Here is a 20,971-nt window from a genome sequence, read left to right on the forward strand (position 1 = left end):
TTCTTTGATTCGATAATTTCACTTTGAGAAATTATCGAATTATGAATATACAATTGTATGTATAGTAATACAATTGATTAGTGAATTCTTTGTATTGGAATTGCAATTGGATTGGATAATTTTTTTTTTTAAGATTTTTCGTAGTGTGATAAATATAAATGTAAATATATAATATATGTTTTTTTTTTTTAGAAATATCTATAAAATAATTCGTACAATATATTATATTTTTCTTTGTTGTCTTTTAAAAAAAAGAATCTAAAGATTTCGTTAGATTCGAAAATCGACGATAAAATAGAGAATCTTACCTGACATAACAGGCCATTAAATGTAGAAACAAGAAATTCCCCTCAGTGGTTTCGCTTTCCAAATTCGTTTCACTAGTAGACTAATGGTTGTCGTTCACGAATTGAACCGAGGGACACTGGTTCTGGCCTATTTCTGGGTCTGTTTAAGTATACACAAAGTTGATCGAGTCAATTTAAAATATATAAAAAATTTTTATAAGATCATTTTACAGATATTTTTAAACAGACATTATCGCTAAAAATTTAATTTTTAACACAAGAAAAATAAGAAAAAGTTGTTACCTTTACCATAAAATTCTCTATAGTTCATATTAACATTTATTTTTCAGATATAATGATCATTCAATAGAAGAAATTTTTTTTTCTCGTACTATATATAGTATTTATTTTAACGGAAGCTTTAAACTTGCTGCAGGTTGCGATGACATAATACGACAGCACAAGGCCGCCTGTCTCAGGGTCACCGCACTTTTGGCTTGCAACGAGTTGCTTTGGATCGGCACGAGCGCCGGCGTACTATTGACCGTGCCAATTCCCCATATAAAGCCATCCACTCAGAGGATGTCCCAACCACCGATCGTGACTGGTACGTATTGACGTCACGTTCAATCGTTTATAATCGCCGCTCATTGCTTCCGATATAATTAGAATCTGGCCACTGTGCGAATTGCTTCGTGGCTTCATCGCGAGTGTCCGCGACGGCTCGATCAATCATTTACAAAATTCATCCCTCCTCGTGCATCTGCGTAAACCAGCGTAATAAATTTCCGGAAACGGGGCCTTTGACGTCTCTACCAGGCTTTCAATCTTTGTTACAATTTAATTTCGATATTTGTGATACTCTGTTGCAAGAAAATCAGAGTCTCTGAATAGAGGGATAGATGTATTTCCATCGTTTTTGAATTATTCGCACGAATTGTGCCACGTGTACGAGCTTAACTGGTAAGATTCATTTAAAGAGGGAGATAAGTTTGGAAGCATAAATGTTTTGTCGATTGGCAACAGATGCGGATGTTTCCTCGATTCTGATTTTAACATTTATTTTGTTTTGTTTTTTAGGTATTCCTCATGGACATACCGGACACGTGCGTTTCCTCACTTGCGTGGAAACAATAACCCCGCCAAAACCAGACCCGCGTCCAAAGGTGAACAGATATTCTCTGAAATCTAACAAAGCACAACAGAACAATATCAATCGTGGAAAACTGTTGGTAATATCCGGTGGAGACGGTTACGAGGATTTTAGAGGTCCACAGGCATCCGCCGAGCTGCAGGCTGGTCGTGAGGATTCGACCAATCATCTGCTGCTTTGGAAAGTGTGATCTGATCTGGCACGGCCCTCGGTAAGATCGATTAAAAAACAATTATTACGATCAAATTGTTGTGCTCGATTTTATAGATTTATCCTTTCAACGTTGAGATCATATGTACGTACAAATTTCATAGTTAGAAATGTAAAACTCGAAAGAAACGAGAGAAACTTCATAGAATTCCGGATCTCCGGGGTCTTCATATCATCTGCCACGGTGCTCTTTTGATATCCTCGATAATATCCCTATTTCTTCTCTAATCTATATTTCTATCGTAGAAATATAATCACTGCAAAAGGCGAAATCATAAAATATTGGCGTTTCATTTACATTTTTCCACATTAACGGAAACAAATTCCATTTCGTTGATTTCTAAAATTCTGATTTTACAGGTAAGGGCCGCATTTTACTCGCATCGGCACGACATGCCGTGGGATTCATTGTTACGTGTGCAATTCACACGTAGTCGGGTCCGTCATTGTCCGATCGTGACTGTTCAGGACGTGTTCGCCCGACGATTTTTCAGGGAACGCGGGAAGGTTCTCTGGTTGATTTTGGCCGAGTGGATCAAAACCAGGATAAGGGAGGTCCGTTATTATTAAGGTGCCAAGAAGCAAACTGTCGTGGAACCAGTTTAGATATGTTTCTCTCTGATCTTTACGTCAATATCGACGTTAAATGATCAGACCTTTGCCATATAATTTATTCGATTCTTGCTGGATCGTTCTGCGACAGAACTGAAAATCGGTTCGCTGAAATCAAGCTCAAAACCAGACGAATATCTCAAGCCCTCACTTGCTCAGACTATCATCAAAAACCGTGAAAGTTTGATATGGATATCGCTTGAACGTGATCTGATCGTTTTGAATTTCGTATTTGATTTCAGAAAATCGATTCCACGCAAATTTGTACTTTTGCACCGGTTTGAAATAGAAAAAGTTGGCTTTCTCTCGATGATACTTAATTCGTCGGCTGATGATTCAGCGTGTCGATACACTTCGATGTTCAATAAAGAAGAAGGGTATACGGATGAATCGTATGTGATCGTATACACGCGTATTGATTCGCTCGCGAGTGTATATCCCTGTTGCGTCAAATGTATAATATTACACTTTGGAATTAAACATTGAAACGAAATGAATTACGATACCTGGAAGAGCGTTGAATCGAGCTTATACTACGTGACTATTGGCCTAAAAATAATCAAACGTTAGAAGGGAGCTAATCGAGTTAAAAGTGCCAAAACGAATTTATCATTGTCCATCGATCGACGCCTCGCGCTCGACAAGTAGTAGACGCGCAATAACATAACACGTTTTATTAATTATTCACCGATCGTAAGAGAATGTGTTCCATGTTTAATCGCTAATGGAATTCCAGTGAAAATTTTTTCTTTCTTCGCAGCTCAGACTGGATAAATATTTAACCTAGGTCACGAATCAATTTATTTTTTGGATTGGAACGTGATAATATTGTTGTTATTGTTAGTCGAAGGAATTACAATTTATATGGCCAGATAAGGGAGAGATTAGAAACGATCGAATGAATGTTCAATTGTTAAAAGAGAGACGAAATTGAAATTTGTATTCGATAAAATTTTTCGTCCTTCCTAAAAAATAGATATTTTTTTATTTGGGCGAAAACGTTATTGAAAGTAAAAAAAGAAAAAAAAAAAAAGAAAAGAATTATTAAAAGCATAAGAGAGATTGTATAAATCGCAATTTGAATAAAAAAGAATTCTTCAAAGAATTCTTCGTCGCGATAATCGGTTATATTCGAGGAAAAATTGTTTTGTTCGTCTATATATGTATTAAATGGTACAAAATTCGAGAGGCCAATTCGCATAGTTTCCCCTGCAGTACCTTCACGGTACTTCTCGATAGTTATTAAGCTATTTATACACCTCCCGCGCGTTTTATTCGCTTCAATTTACAATTAGAGTAATGATCTGACTTTTTTACGAGTTTGAACGTTTCGAGGATGTATCGATCATACGTAATTAAACATACAGTGTATTTGACAATAATTAATTGATATCGAAATACTTGACATAGTCTTTTACGCAAGACCAAGTGTTGCGTTCCACGATAGAGATCTTGATTTTTATGATATTTAATCGTATCTTTCGATTTGCGCACTTTCGCCCTTATTGATTTTTTGAAATTGATTATTTCCGCACGAGAATTATTCGCATTCGCACGTCGATCGGTTCCTTGATAAACTAAGAAAGAATCGCAAATTTTTCAAATTTTGCACTTTTAATACGATGATTCGTTTGAAAAACCGAGGACATTTTACAACTTCGGATATTACTTTTTGAATGTCGATTCACGAATCTTCTTCCATTCATTTTACCAACTTTAGATCTCTCATGGAGCCAAGGAGTTAGGTGTTTTAGGGTACGTATACTTTGGGGGATTATTACGAAGCTGTTTGTTGATTGTAAGAGATATTGTAATAAACGAATTTGTCATCCTTCGATCATGAAAATTGAAAGAGAATCGTATGGATGTGTTGTCTAAATATATATGCAAAAAGAAAAAAAAGCATGAAAAAAAAAAACATAAAAAAATATAAAAGTTTGTTGAAATGTCTCCAAGATCTGTTGTCGTTTTTTAATGGAAGAGCCGAACGAACGATTCAAATGCTTCAAGACTGATTCGAATTACTTTAATGAATTCGAGGCTTGAAGATTGGAAATGAAAAAGGCTTTAAACACCATGATAAAATTCCTTTCTCCATTAATTAACAATACTATACTTACACTTAGACTTACTAAGACAAAAATTTTGAAATCTTTTCGATAAATAAGATTTTTAATTCAATTTCCAATGCATATAGCCTTTTTCATATCCACTCTTCAATTCTAATCGTACAAATATTCATCACATCTTGATCAAACATCGATATTCCGCCGAAAAAGATTCAATCAAGAATTCGACTTCTCTCTCTCGACGGCTCGAAAAAAAAAACAAAAACGATCACAAGATTCGTTCTACGATCATCATAGAGAGACAAAGACACCTTTTCGATGTGTACATAATTAATGTCGACATACCTGTACGTGTGATAAATCATTGTTCGCAAACCTATTCGAAACAAGGTAAAATCTGTTGCTAGTGGAAAATCGTTGACCACGTACGGGGGCTTATATTTTGTTTATCAGTGTGATTTCTATTATCATAGAGAGGCATATATACGTGTTTTCGCGCGTTTGAACTCGTGAATGAACGGAAATTGAGAATTGAGAAAAGAGAGATATATTTGCCTTCGACCTTGCGTTCGCCTCGTGAGAATCAATTTTCTCGTGAGACAATGTTCGGTGTCATATCGTTTCTTAAGTATCAGTGACTCACGTGTGCTTGGGTGGGATGATGAATCGTATGAAATGAGATGATGATCGTTTCATTAGAAGAAAAGAGTGCATCGAAGGAATGGACGATTTTTTGGTGATATATTATGCCTGTATTGAGAGAAAAGGACAATTGTTTCGTCGTTAACATAATCGAGGAATGATACAAATGATGAAATTTCGTTACGATTTGTGTATTTTGTGAGTGTGGAATTGAACAAAGATATATTATAGATCATTGAGTAAAATGGGATACGAGTGGAATGGAAAAAAAAGAAAAAGTCGAATTATTATTTATTGTATAGATACTTAAGGTATACGTGAAAGTACGCCAGACGTATCACCGATTGATACTGTGTACGAATGAATCTGTGGTATATTTCTAGTGTGCAATACAACTAAACATAAAAGGTGTCATGTATTCAGCAACGATCGCGTCCCGTAAGTTATTGATTAATTGTTGTTAAGTGTCTAGAAGCAAGAGAATACGTAATTACGTATGAAATATATTTGTATTATATGTACTTCCTTCCTTTCCATTCTTATTTCGTTCTCTTCTGTGCATCCTTTTCAACGTTTGAACACACTCACTTTAATTTGTTTCTTTCTCTCTACGAAATATAGAATCGAGTAAAATCATGTTTGTTGCTTTAGAAATCATTTTAGATGGATTATTTATAAGAATTGAATATTGACAGAAAGATAAAAGTAGAATTCGTCACGTTATTTAAATGAAAAATTTGAATTTGAATATTAGAATATGTATTTAAAAAAAAATGATTAAAATTTATTAATAATATTACATCGATACAATAGAAAATGATAAGATATTTATGAGTTACACTGGCTGTAGTGATAAAGTCAGTAAGAATTCATGGTAACGTCATGTTAATCACAAGATTGTTGATTAATCTATTTGTATACATAAGTACTTTTATCAGTGTATATCTTTATAGAAAAGAAAAAGATATATATAATGCTCTTCTTTCTTAAATTCTATTTACGGAATTACATTGTACGGTAAAAATATGCCTTTAATATTTAATACTTTGGTAAATGTTCATTCTTTGCTCTTTTATAATTCGTAAATTACTGCACGCTTGCATTATTTTATTGACTAGACATTATTTATTCAACTGTGATAGAAATGTGTGTCGATACTTGCATTATTGATGATTTTTCGTTGATTTAGATTTACTTAAAATATACTTCTTAATAAACTTAATTGGTATTATTTTTAATTATGAATATACTCTTATGTAAGAAGAAAATTTTAAGTCGATTTTTACAATTTCTTTTTTCAAAATACCCGGTTGAAAAAAAAGACGACACTCACTCTCACTTGCAAACTGCAAACGAGTAGAGTCTTCTGTATTTTACTAGAATCGGGTATTTTGTATAGAATCTTGATGGATTTTTACAAAATTAACAAATGATAAATACGACACACGCATCACACATTGCGATGATAATTTTTTGGAATGCTGTTTGCTCTTACTTTCTTAATACAATTCAGTAACAAAAAATAAAATAAGAATCTCAATTTCGATGCATGATACTTGATATATGTATATATATATATATCTTTTACAAATTTTGTGCAATTTTGTGCAATACTTTCAATATAAAGTATGATACGTGATATTTTTTCTTTTTTCTTTTTTTTTTTAAAGTCAATTAATAAGAAGAATATTAAGATACATGAAATTACAACGGATAAAATGATCTGTACAATGGATCATATACAGTGACATGGAAACTGAAGAAAAGAAACAAGAACATTCGAACACGTGAATTGTACACGAAAAATCAGCGAGGTATCAATCTCAACGCACCTGATTTGTTCCTCAAGGATTCACTGCATAATCTTGAAAATTCCTCGAAGGAAACCATTCCATTGAGATACTTGAACAATAATTAGTATCCTTGGATTCATTCGAGGTAAGAAATTTCACATTTGAATATATCTTGTCTCGTTTTAAAAAAAAAAAAGGAATTTTAAATTTTTCCAGATGAATAAAATGGATCCAAGGATACGAAAGAGTATTAATAATAATAATAATAATAACAATAATAATAAAATAAGAAGAATAAAGCGAAGGATCAAATACTCTTCTGATCATTAACCAAAACAAGAATTCTTAAAATTTCGCGATAATTTCGATATTTTTGCTGTGCCTTGAGTAAATAATTTTCGGCTCGATCGAATTTCGTTTAATCGTACGTGTATACCGAGCGAAGATCTTCCAACGTTCTCGAAGAGTGTGCAGCTCAAACCTGGCTACCATCGTGACTCTTGAGCCGTTTCAGGAAGATCATTCGCTGAAGCCTGTCTCAGACCGACACCGCCACTAAAGGAGGATCGTGTTCCTCGCTGACGGGTGTTGAGGGTGCCTCGGTGATCGGGGTCGACGGATCACCACTGCTGCCCTGGTGGTCTGTGGTACCTGTCAGGTGTTAGAGAGTCCATTTCAATCGGTGATGGAATCATGAACATTGAATCTAAGATCTGATAAGAGGAATAATACCACTCCACGCCAAAAGTTGTTAATTTATGGAAAAACTGATCGGTATGATAATTGCATTACAAGTTTCAGATCATTCGTTAGATGAGAATCTTGAAAGATTAAGATTAAAATTATTCTTTCAATTTCTTTTGGCAAAGGAGAGGATGAATTACAACGAATCAAGGATGATAAGATTAGAGAAATAGATTATAATAGATCACATTGTTTAGAAGATGAAGGAATGGATATCGAGTGCAATATTGATTACGATAGAGAGGATATTATAAGTCACGATAGAGTACAAAATGATTAAGGAATGATGTGTTACGTGAAGATTCAACGAATGATGAATTTTTTAAGGATTCGATTCAATTTTCAATTCAAAGTCTCGTGTAAAAGTCCCTTGATTGTAGCTAGACAACGAAGGAATCATCGAGAGATGAAATAATCCTTCCCTTTATGCATCTTTACTGTATTGACCTTTTCATTTCCTCGTTGCACGTGCCATTAGACAATCGTATAATACGTGATTCCTCGGATGAATACACTTAGAAGTTATGTTACACTTTGGAAACCAGTAGAAGTAAATAGAGCAACCATCCTTCACTTTTTTTTTTTTTTTTTTAGTTCGATCTTTCGAAATTAAGACAATGGTTAATTGGAAAGGTTCGATTGTAGAATGCAGAATAAGTCACGCAATTGCGACGAGTATCATCTTCTGTTTATTTCAATATGAAAATAATGTTAAGACAATAATTAGCTAATTAACATATTAACAAAATTAACGTAGTATTATTATTAACACAGTATTAAATATTATATAAAGCTAATATATTGTTAATTAACACCGTATAATATTGAAAGGAAATAAATATTGCGCACGATTAATCTCATATCTCTACGCGATCGGTCCCACTTGCGTGACTAATTGTTCCCATCTCCTCTAAATACGAAAGTTGGGTTTCGGATTGACCAGACTCACCATTGAACGAGCTCGATCGGCTTCTTGCTGGCCAACAGATCTTGCACAGGGGTTTGAGAAGGCGGAATCTCGGCCGTGGCATCCTTAGCAACACGTAAATGTATGGATCCAGGGTGAAGTGAATGCAAAGGAGCACGTCGGCGGCCAGGTGAAATATACGAATCAATTTTCGCGCGAGTATCGCCTTCTCTGGCAACTGCATCGCGAATTGTGCCAATGGAATGGAAATCTGTCGAAACAAAGCAGCGATAATTTTTGTTAACCAATGCCTTTCTATTGTTGTCACTTGATTCTAACAGATTTGCAATTCTACTGGGTTTTTGCGGTGAATATAAATGCGCCATTAGTGATTTTATTTCGTGATAGCCGATGCAACACCATTACAAAATATAATAGATCTAGCAATTGACAGTTGCTGTCAAAAGTTACAAATCTCGTATTGCACGAGATAATTTTATTAGCATTCATTTGAAACCAGTCTTCATTTATAATAATTATAATAATAATATAATTGTGAATTTATCAATTAATGATACAATCGCTTGGTAGAAAATATCCTTTAAAATATATAGATTTTTTTTTTACACGTTTTGATCGTCGTTTGTTTTTGCATCTATCGATTTCATTGAAATTTTCAATTGCAATTTTTCCAAAAGAATTCAAATTATTTCAATCTTAAAAAAAATTATTCTAATGGAAAATAATGAAATACCAAGAGTGTTATTAAATCGACAAATAAGGACAATTATCTTATAACTTGTGATTCGTTTTAATTAATAAAATTCCTAATCGAATTACGAAATCGAGAAACAATTTCGAAATCAAGCCTTACAATTAAGTAACATCGCTAAAAATGACGTAGAATGAAAAGTGTCACGGTCACGGATAGTATCAACATCAAACCTACGCGATAAAGGTCAACGACAGAAATACACTGTCGCCGATGAAAGAACGCGGTGGAAAATTTTCATTCGACATTTCTCGAAATCTTTCCACATCCTGTTCTGTTCTGCAAAACCATTATCGATCGTACGTGACGATATTCCAAACTAAATCAATCGCGTTTAACCTTCGTCCTGGGCGCCGGAAGTGCGTCACGTTCGCAATTTTGCGCGAGCTAATCGTTACATTATTTTCCGTCGTTCGTACGCTTGCTCGAGGAACGGGAAGAATAACCCGAGTTGCTAAAGTTCAGAGAAGGAACGCGAACGTGAACCGCGCGACTCGATTTGTAGGAACGTAGGAATCGGGGGAAATTTACACGTCGCGCGAGGAAAACACTTTGGAATAAGATGCTGAGCGGATAAGGAGATGGAAATGGGGGAATGCTCGTGAGTATGCAACCGCCGTACCACCGAGTGCATTGTTCGAGGCGATTGTATTCTTGCCGGCAGGATACATACATCGTGATTACTTCGAATTAAAAATTCAGGAATGCGGGAGCTTGAAGCAATGATAATGATCCCTTCGGAATTACACGAAATATCCTCGATTTGCGAATCTTATAGCTTCTTCAATGCTTCATTAAATACTATTTGAATAATGTAATTCAATTTTTATTCAATTTTCTTATGCAATTATCCAGAATTTGAACTTGGAAAGAACTCAGTTGAAGAAAACTTAAAATTCTTTGATTCTTTTTACAAATTTTCAATTGAAAAATCTTGGAGTTGGTATTATTTTATAAAAAAAATATATATATAATATTTCTGGACAATTTTGAAAAGAGAATAATACAAAAAAATATTTCTATAAATATCCTGAAGATTATTTTCATTTTTTAAAATGATCTTAATATTATAGAACGATGAGTTCTAACGGTGTTTTATACGTCTCTTCACTATTAAAATATTTAAATATATGCTTTCTTTAATCAAAGCTAAATAAAGATTCTATTCTGATCCATCGGTATATTTAACCACATTAGCATGACGGTTCCTTTTATTTCCCTCATCCAAGGAAGTAATTAACATCAATTAACGTTATACATATTAATCGCACTAGAAGGGTTAAAATTGAATTAAATATCGCTCGATCACGAATTATTAAATGGGCACTTTAAGGACGATACATGGTGTGGAATAAAAAATATCGATTCACTTTTAAAATCTCGTCACGACGGATACGATGGCAAATTTTATCGATGTTTCGACGACATAGGAGCAAATGCTATCATCAAATAAATCTCTAGCAACCGCGTCACGTAAACGCTATTGCTTCCATAAAAGAACCGGAAACTCCTTCATAGACACTTCCTTCTCGAAATGTCATTAATATGTCGTTAATTATGAAAATATAAAATCACTGCTTTTATTTAGATAACTAAACAATCGTATTGAAAGAATTTGTCAATCGTAACAATTGATAAATTGAAATATAGAATTATAAAATACCAATCTTTCTCGATCTTTCTCTCAAGCAAATTTTTAATTTAGCCAAACGTTTAAATTACTTTTTCTACTAAAAGAATACAATAAATAATAAGATTTCTCTAACGGACGAACGTATTTATCCAAACTATTCGAAAGCGGATGGATTGGAAGTGGCGCATTTCACGAATTCTAATTAGCTTGCCAAAAAGACGCGAGCGTCGTTTAATTGGCGATGGTGTTCCGGCTGGAAGGAATTAATTCAATCAATTACTTCCATCGATCGATCGCTTACCATTTGCGGCATCCAGCATACGACGAAAGATATCGATAACACGGCCATCAATCTTGCGAATGCCCTTTCCTCGGCGGTGGTGACGATTTCCGGCGCTGGCCCCGTCACTGTCAAAAGTGGTTTCGCTCTCGAGGAGGATCTCGTTACTCGTCTGAGGACGCCAGCTTTGCGACTTAGCCTGCTAAGCGCCCTGGAAACGGCCAGATTGCACCAAACTATCGACAGGCAGAGGCCCGTACCTAAGAACCATTAATATTTACAAGATAAATCAATCAATTTTCGTCAAATTAAATACCTTTGTAAAAGTTTAAAAAGGAAAAAGGAAAATCAATAAGATAACTGAATATAATAAAGTTTCGAAACTAATTTTTGTACACAAGTTGTACACAAAATTATCATTACAAGGTATAAATCTTTTTTTAATTTCCTTGTGAAACGAATGTGGTTGATGATTGACGATTCAAGGGAAAAAGGTTCCAATAATCAAGGTTTGGCCGCGTTTAAATTGCGATACGGTAGTCGAGACACGTTCAAGGATTTATCGATCGCAATAATGTTCTATACTCACCGAAAACGAACCAAACATATGCGTAGGCGATGTCAGCTGGCTCGGTGGCTTCTCTGTATCGTACGCATCGTTCACCTTTGTAATACACGCCAAAACCCATCATTGGCATACTTGTCAATGCCAAAGCGACCAACCAGAGCACCAGCATGCAACGTACAATCATTGGGTACGTCACCTGCTGGAGAACACACATGGGTGTCACAGATTGAGTAGCACAACAATCGGGGAATAATATTTTATTTCCAATGTGAGAAATAAATTAATTAGAATCTTCAATGAGTAGCAATTAAACGTTATCCATTCTATTCGTGTCAATTTGATATATTGAAATAAAAGATTAATCTTCAGATTGATCTTTTATTTAGGAATAATGCAATTTGTGTTTTATTCCCGAATAGAGAGAAATTTAATATTTTTATTAATCAATGAAGAAGTTTGAATTTACTTATTTTTTTTATTGATTTTTTTTTTTTTCATTATTGTGTCAATTTGACGTCGAGGGACGAATTAAATTGAGCTAAATGAGGGCTGGAAGAGGACTAAGCTAATACATTTTCTCTGCTATTTACTATTGATCCTTCAAGAGATAGGTGTTTCACAATCTAATTCTCCTTTGTTATATTAATTTGCAAGCAAAAGAATAGAAAACAAGATAAAAAAAACGTAACAACGTTAATCATATCAAATTAATAAATATACATCTAAAAGAACAAACGTATAAATTTATCTCGTAAAGATACACACTTTCTACTTCTAATCAGCGCAATTTTTTGATTGAAAGAAACAGCTGCATATTACACAAATAGAAATAAATAATACTTTTGATTAGACACCGAGCCACGTGTTTATTTTCGACACACGAATCTCATCGATCATTGCTCAACGCAAAGTCAATGAACTTTGATGATGACGCGTGGCGAAAAACAGACAAAGAATATCGATTCGATTCTAATGGACCGCCAACGATTGTTATAATGAGCAATTGAATACAGAGAGTCATCCGCTGTAAGATCAAAAACCAGGCAAAAATTTATGAATGGCGATCAAACTTTATACATATTTTTGTTTTTATCCCAGACTCGTGCATCTCAAAATAGATGAACTTCTAATTTGCGTCACTTCCAGGATCATTGATCTGAAACGTTGTTGACTATCTTAAATCTTATTTTAGATATCTTGGATATAAGAAAAATGCGGGAAAAGGAATCCCATGATATCATTGTTTACGTGAAAAGTTTCGTCATCGAATGGGTGATCTTCGAAGACCAAACAAAGCACGACTCGTTATTTGCAGAACGAAATTCTATATCGTTAAGTCAAACTTAAAAATTAGTGCAAATTATCACGTCATTTGTTATCTGGTGAATATATTACTTTGAGATTTATGTTCCGACGAAGAACATCTTTGGAAGAGGTTTGTTTTGACATAATAATAGATTGATATAAGTATTTGATCTGTAATAATAAAGTAGAACAAACAGAGAAAATCTTAAAGAGATATAAAGATAATCTTCCGTTTAGGAAAATATTTTCTTTAAATTTTAAACCACAAAATTCATTTACGATTTCTAGAATTTTTTTAGTCCTCTGATTTTTTATTATAACACAAAGAATATATGAAATACTCGATTTTTATTTGGTATTGGTGAATTGATCTTCTCTCTATTCTTTGTATTTGTCAAACAACATAATGTATAGTTATTTGAAAATTTTAGATAAATATATTAACTAAGGTATTTTTATTGGAATTGATTCCAAAAATCTTTTATCGAGTAGAATCATTCTTGTACATCCAATTTTATTTGACTGATTTGGAATGCTGTAAATTCTTTTTAGTGCTTGATGCTTATTTCATGCTATGATATAATTCTTCTCACTCATCTCAAACACGCGAAATCCAATTAAAAAGAAGAAGAAATAAATAAATAAGCTACTATAAATAAGAAGACTACAGTATATTCAAATATATTCATAGAAATGATACATATTTTTTATATTCTCCGCTATTTTTCATACGAAAGATTATTAACAGGTTGATTTATTTATTGTATAATATCATATACCTTTATATCCACGTATGAAGCAAAGGTAAGAATATCACCCCTCACAAACCTGATAAATGTGTTTCTCGAGAAATGAAGGGATGAAATCTTCCACTCAGGATTTTTCGTTATTCTTTTGCGGAGGTGGTTAAGTGCTTTCAGGGGAGGACAAGATCTATTCACAGAAGAAACTGAACGTGTTTGACACGTAGACAAAACAAAGAAGAAAAGAAACACTGTAATTGTACAAGCATCGTATTCTCTTTATTATACTCTTGCTTCTGTCACTTTTATCTGTCACTTTTATCGACAAAAAATTTTCAATTTCAAGACCATACGATAAATTGTTTGTTTAGCTAATATTATTTCAATATTTGCAGAATAAGTGAATTTTTAATGGAAATATCTCGGATATTTTAGAATTAATAACATGAGGTTTTTAACAAGAAAAAATTTAAAAACTTTGAATTAGATAGATGGATCAACAAGTGTCTAATTTGGTTTTTCTATCGAAGAAAATATTGTTGAAGAGGAACTGAAATCGGGAAGTTGGATAAGTATTACAAATATTAAGCTTGAAATATATGAAGATGAGGATTGAATAATTTCTTTCTTCGATGATGCAACTTAGATGATAATGAAATGTTTGGAGATTTTTTTTTTCCTCTATATACAAGATATGAATATTTATTACCTCTATTTATCAATATTTTTTAAAAATAATAGATACTTAATAAGAAATTGAGATTATAATTTAATATTGTGACTGTGAATGATATAAAAGAATCAAATCGAAAAGTTAAGTAATTCTTTATTTTCTTTCTTCTTCTTAATTAAAATCAAAGAAATGTAAAATAATTTCTTTCTTTTGATGAAGCTAACGGAGAGAAGACGAGCAAAAACATCGTCTATTTACCTAGTTAACAACAGGAAACGAATTTTCACAGCTGTGTTTCCCCTTTGTATGAGAATGTAGACACTTGACTACATACTTTATTTCAATACAAGCGAAAATCTCACGAATCATAATCATAAATTCCCTTTAGAAAGAAAAGATGTTATGCTAGATAAAGATAACCAGGATAAGCATGTTCAACAATAAATAACAAACGTGATCCGTAACATTTTATCGTTCAAACATTGCTATTCTGTCACAAAATTAAAAAGAAATTATGATTGAATTTTTTTTTTTAATTGATATGATATAAAAAAATATATGAATTTTCCTACACGAAAGATATTAATATCAAATAATATCTATATATTATTAACAATTAATTATGATTATCGAAAGTAATACAAGATAAGTATATGACGTTACAACACTATTGTATATCAACTTAACAATATAATTAACTTTTAATTACTATAATATATATACTGTTATTCACAAAATCATTTTAACAAATCATTCAAGCATACAACTTTCTATAAGATTATATTAACCTCACAATTTTCTCCTCTCCCACGCTTAAAGTATCAAGGACACGTCTTCTCATGTTAATTGGCTGCTAAAAATAGCCCTAAGATAGTCCAAAAAAAATTTTAAGACGTCATAATTCAGAATTTTTAAATCTCATACATTTCATTGGTTTGTAAAGAACGCAAAAATTTGTAAGGAATTTCAAATCTTGTATCTTATGTAATATATTTTATGGATTAGGTGTGAATCAATTCTTTAACATCTTTCTGTTCAAAATTAGAAATTAGGAGGAAGAAACGAAATATTAATTCCTCGCGAAAATGCACACTGTAAATTATTCGTCGATTCTGTACATTCTGTATCCGCCTCGAACATAATTCAACGAGCTCGTTAACACTCTCATTTTCGAAGACAGAGGTTCGCATAAAATCATCGAAAGATAATTTTACGCATTGCCCAATCGTCGATCCAGTTTACTTTGGCTGGAAGCCTGGCCATTTTCACTCTTCTACATTTTTATCAAACTTAAAGTGAAGCCGAAGTATCGTTAAAATGTCGTCGAGATTTTCAAGCTATATTTGGTATAGAGAGGAGAGCCGATCCAGGCGCATTCGAACGTTACTAATCCATGGTTCGTCGACTTTATAATCATCGTTTCTCTGTATATCCTTGAATGAAATCGCTCCATCGGGTTTCGAAAGGTAAAATCTATCGTGTTACAAATTTATAGGGCGTTCGGGGTATTAGAAGTGTCCCCTTGGGGTAGATGCTAACAAGAGAAGTGGATTTCCTAGTTCTCCTTTCAATCTTCTTTGAATCGAACGACTGATTGTGGTTTATTTTTACGGTTGGAAAGGATGTAACGGTATGGGTGAATGAAGTGAATGAAGTTTCGTTGTGAACATGTTCTCATACTTTTTTTTTTTTTTTTTTTTAAGTGAACAAGGAATCAAGAGTATAAAAATATTGATTGGATGAAGAAAATTTGTATTCATATTTATTTAGTGAAGTAAATTAATTGTGAGTTATAAGCGTGGAACTTTACACACAAGTATGAATAAGTGGTTGCAACTTATGAAAATTATTTCAATTGACAATTACAATGTGACTGTATATCTACAATGTGGCTCATGATTTAATAAGGATAAGGGTAAGAGTGTGATATGATAATTTACGAAGTTATTTTCAGTTCTACTTATTTATTATTATTATTGAAGATGTTCTTTCAAATTGTGGATACACATATCGCAAGAAAAAGAAGAAGTGAATGACCATTCGGTGCAGAAATATGGTTTACATTAATTTCACTGACCCTGAATCTTCTCCATCTGCCAAGAATTAAGATATGTGTTGAGTAATTCCAAAAACTTGCTAATAAATCTAACTAAATACACGATCCTTTCTCTCGTATTATTTTCTACAAGAATTGCATAAATATATTATCGCATTATTTTCAAATTTTTAAGAAAATATATCGAAATAAAAATTGAACGTGGTATATTATTTAAATAATGAAATATTGAATGAACAAAGTATGGATGATTGATGATGACAATGAAAACGGTATAGGCACGACGCGTGTCCATATTTGGGTCACAAAATGGGTCACGAATTTTTCATCGCGACGCAACCAGTACAATTGTATTCAAAGACGATAAAAACCCACGTATCTTATTCCCAAGACGAGCTACAATTACAGTATCAACATGGAAATCAATTTTTTCCTAATCAACCGCGAAATAATTAGCTGCTCGTGATCACGCGCTTGTCTCTTCTTCTCGGAAATAATTTAAGGACTTTGGAAAGTTGTCAAGCTGATTACCACTATATGAGGGAAATTTGGCATTCGTATCGTCTGTTATTATAACCTATGATCCCATTTAATCAAACTTCTTATCCGCAATATTTAAATTATCAAATGTACGGGAGAAAATTGCAAAATTTATATTAATCGCTAAGAATAATTTAAATATTTTGAAACGAAAGATTCAAAGATCGTTACAAGTATTAAATTTGTTCGAATTGTAAATAGACACATGGAACGATGATTAAAAGAACAAACAGGATATACATTTTGGTAGTCCAACTGCATTAGAGAAGCACTTGCTTCGCAGTCGGTTTAAATAATTGTTTCCGCTGCGTTTTAAATGGCGGTAGATTGACTCAAACGGATCATTGGCTACATCGAAGTGACAGAGTTAATATTCGTAGTGTCTATATCAATACCATAGATGATACATCTTCGGATTCTCAAGAATTTTAATACGGAAGATTACTCTATGATTCCGTTAGCCAAGCACTGTTTACTGTTTTTGAGATAAAAAAAGATTAATTCGATTAATTCGTTGGTTGCAAATAAGAAGACACTTTGTAATATTTTTTTTAATTATTTTCTAATAATATGCTTGATTGCTTATATTCTATGAAAGAAGTGCGCTCAAGTGTTTCGTGATTCATATCCTCAATGAAGGATCTTTCAGTGTTAATATTCAGAATCTTATGAATGAATTTTTTAATCATAGTGTGACGTATTAAATATACAAAGAAGTAATTGTAAAAGTAGTTAAATAATTGGAAATTTATTTCTAATTTATGAGGCAAGATTGATGAATTCTTCTTCTGGAATACTGTTGCAATGGAGACAGGCTTAAAAAGTTTGACGTTATGATTCTTGTTAATAACTGCACGTATAATATAACAATATGAATAAAGAATTAATCCAATTAAATTCGTACTAATTCCAATTAATATTGTTTATTGAAAAAATGGGTCAAGTCCATACCAAATAGATGTATACATCTATGTGAATCTTATCACGCATAGATAAAAACTGTGATGCTAGTTTCGGCTAGGTTTCCATGACGTTTTTCTCCTGTTTATCTCTGACATGACGAATAAAATTTCTTATTTAAATAAAATCTAATATGTATCAAGAATATCGAAATATCTAACATCAAATTTGTATGATGTTTCAATCATCAAATTGTGCAAAGGATTCACGAAAGTGAATGAATGAAATTTAACTGTTATTAATTTTCGAGTTAAATTTTCGCAACTAATATTCGTCAATTTTTAACAACTAAATCAGCGATTGTTTAAAAAAAATGAATTGAAACTTTAATTTACATCTCGTATTTATTTGCCTCTCGCTTGCAAAAAATATTTGCCGCCACATTCCCATTCAGGTTCGATGCGAGAATAAGCTATCATGAATATCAATGGCCAGTTGAGAAAAACAAAACCTTTTTCGGCATAAAAATTTAATTCAACACTTTCTGGTATGCATATATTATTATTTTCAAATAATATTATTTTAACCACTCATTTAAAACCATTACTCACAGGGATTTAGTTCGAGATAATATGAAAACGTTAGATGAGATACGAGGATGGGGAGGAAAAAAAAAAAAAAAAAGAAACATAAAATGAAAAAAAAAATCTGGTGATAAGCCGTTGTAAATACCGAAACTAATGTTGATCCTTCGTTCATAAAGGTTTATCGAGGATCTTGACTTACCTTCTGATAAACGAAGGGCCTAGTCAAGGCTAGCCACCTTTCAGCTGCCATCACGATGGCGACACAACCACTGAATAAACCGAAAAGCCTCCACACCACGCGAAGAGAACAAAATCCTCGAGTGGATATCACGCTGCCCACATAGATAGTGATATACATTTGCACCAGCATCCCTAATAATGCGACGAGATCGTTGATCGCCAGACAACGTAACATCAACAAGTGTTTTCGATTTCTTCTCTGAAACAATTTATTTCAATTACATAATGACTATTTGCTCGTATTAGTTACTCTTCGTTTCCGAGAATTATTTTCATCTTTTCACTATTTTAGCATATTGGACTTATTTTCTCTAAATAATTTATCATGTGTTAAATTTCTTTATTATATCCGACTGATATATATCTATTAATCATCGATAATTAATTCTGTTTTTACAGAAAACAAATATTTATCTGAGTATACAGATAAGTATTATTCACTATGATTACTATCGATTAAATTTCATGCTTTATATACATTCCGATAATAGTACAATATAAATAACTTTTCTCTTTTCTACTACTAATACATAGAATGAATCATTATCGATATATAAATACGATTAATCGATCATTATTTCCATTCATTTTTTAAATTTTAAAGTAACATCATGTAACAAATTCTTTTTTTTTTAATTACCTTATCACGATGAAAGAGAATGACTAGAGCAGATATGTTGCCAATCACACCGGTTATGTACACAAGTGTAAGCACCACCTGAGCGGCGAAAGTCACGTGTCTCTTTGACATCAGTACAGGGTGAGATATTAAAAGGGGAGCGATCCGCGTCGAATTAATCATCGGCAAGGTTTCGTTCCAAATCTCCGTGGAGGTGAGCGACATTTTCTGACGACTCTCGTTTCTCCTTTACGCAATAATCGATCGATATTTCACGCGTGTGTGTCTTATCCAATCTATGAATCTCCAAACAATGTCCAATATCTTCGAATTGTTTCGTTCTCAAGCGGAAATCTCTAAAGCACGATGTTGGACGATGCAACGATTCTTCAGAGACTTCATTGTTTATTACGAATCACTCTGTGGCCCATAGTCGTTGATTTCGAGCAATCGTCGAATTTCTCCCCGTTCCCCTATCCTTTTCGTTTCCTCTCTCGCAAAAGTAGAAGTTCAAATGGAGAAAACGACAGCTCGAAACTCTTTCCTGCTAAAACATCATTTCGCGACGACAATTATTTTCAGAGTGACTCGTCGTTGATCTTCGGCTCGTGTATCGATACACGTTATCATGTATCTTTGGTACACTATTATCGCCCTCTTGCTCTTCAACAGGCGCTGTTGCTGTTATTCAGGCCACTGCCTCGAGTTTCTCGAGAAACGTGACAACGTTGTACTTGGACCCTTTTGTAAGACTACCTGCACTTATGGAGCCCTTATTCAAGCCAGACTGCATGTGCACCGGGCCACAACCAGCGCAACGGTCCAACAGCTCGTATTCATTGAATGAGCGTAACAAGATCGAAATAAATCTCAGTGAAACTTGTTGCTACGCGTTGATCAGTTATTCCTTGGTGAACCCTTCAGGCCTTGAATTACATCAAAGGTCTTTTTCAGTGAAGAAAGCGAAAGAACAGAATGGAACCTCGAAGATGGTTTCCTCAAATCGCCTGTTGAACACTCCTTCTCACTCGTTTGAACGGTAAGAAAACAATCTTTGCGCATTCAATTTGTTTCCTGTTAATTGAATATTGTAAGCAAACTAATTTGATCGACTGTCGATGAAATTGTGCTTTTCAATTTCTTTCCGAAACTTCGATCACCTAATCCCGTGAGTGAAATCGTCTTTGTTTCAACAGCTCTACACGTTCTTCTCGTTCTCTTCTCTTTCCAGGAGAAGATATCGATGGAGAATTAACGGTGCGAACTTGCGATTTCCTCCAATCGAATATATGGAAAAAGTGAAGAAAAAAAACAACTTCTCCACTTCCGTCGATCGCGAGAGTCGTCGCCACACTGATCGAAACCACGCGGTCGCCTCCGGTTTTGTTTACAATCGATGAACCCTTGCCAGTACGCATGCGCCGTATTTTAAAGTCGGCGTCTATTTGGCGCCATACCTTCGAGACACTGTTAATGACGATGAACTTCCTCCATTGCAAGACATTCAACTTCGTTTGGGATATCTTTGGAATAAATGAATGCAAACTTCGAATTAAGGTAAGAAAGAAACAATAATGAAATACGTGGATAATAAAAACATGCATAGAAATATAATAATAATAATAGATATGTAAGAGA

At 33.4% G+C, this 20,971-nt stretch overlaps 2 protein-coding genes across 8 annotated transcripts in view; one reads left to right on the forward strand and one right to left on the reverse strand.

The window, feature by feature from the left end:
* Nucleotides 1-5,494, forward strand: part of LOC122711615 (rho guanine nucleotide exchange factor 17) — a 57,738-nt gene extending 52,244 nt beyond the window's left edge. For all 5 annotated transcript variants that reach the window (XM_043930573.1, XM_043930572.1, XM_043930574.1 and 2 more), the window contains 3 exons: nucleotides 724-894; nucleotides 1,368-1,651; nucleotides 2,011-5,494. In XM_043930573.1, coding sequence (XP_043786508.1) covers nucleotides 724-894; nucleotides 1,368-1,630 — 434 coding nt within the window. In that variant the 3' untranslated portion in view covers nucleotides 1,631-1,651; nucleotides 2,011-5,494. The remainder of the gene's footprint in view (nucleotides 1-723; nucleotides 895-1,367; nucleotides 1,652-2,010) is intronic.
* LOC122711617 (prostaglandin E2 receptor EP3 subtype) lies at nucleotides 252-20,749 on the reverse strand. 3 transcript variants are annotated; one of them, XM_043930581.1, is made up of 6 exons: nucleotides 19,355-20,746; nucleotides 18,674-18,913; nucleotides 11,692-11,869; nucleotides 11,124-11,362; nucleotides 8,460-8,688; nucleotides 252-447 (listed from the first exon to the last, which is right to left on the reverse strand). In XM_043930581.1, the coding sequence occupies exons 1-6, from the start codon at nucleotides 19,556-19,558 to the stop codon at nucleotides 389-391; spliced, it is 1,149 nt and encodes a 382-aa protein (XP_043786516.1). In that variant the 5' UTR covers nucleotides 19,559-20,746; the 3' UTR covers nucleotides 252-388. The 3 variants fall into 3 exon arrangements, with proteins under 3 accessions (XP_043786516.1, XP_043786514.1, XP_043786515.1); XM_043930579.1 differs by lacking the exon at nucleotides 252-447 and adding an exon at nucleotides 6,992-7,417 and having other exon boundaries at nucleotides 19,355-20,749; XM_043930580.1 differs by lacking the exon at nucleotides 252-447 and adding an exon at nucleotides 6,992-7,417 and having other exon boundaries at nucleotides 11,692-11,866; nucleotides 19,355-20,745.
* Nucleotides 20,750-20,971: the final 222 nt, after the last annotated feature.

The sequence above is a fragment of the Apis laboriosa genome, unplaced genomic scaffold, assembly GCF_014066325.1.
Source record: "Apis laboriosa isolate Shangri-la unplaced genomic scaffold, ASM1406632v1 scaffold174_cov162, whole genome shotgun sequence".
In the NCBI taxonomy this organism is placed as follows: Eukaryota; Metazoa; Arthropoda; class Insecta; order Hymenoptera; family Apidae; genus Apis; species Apis laboriosa.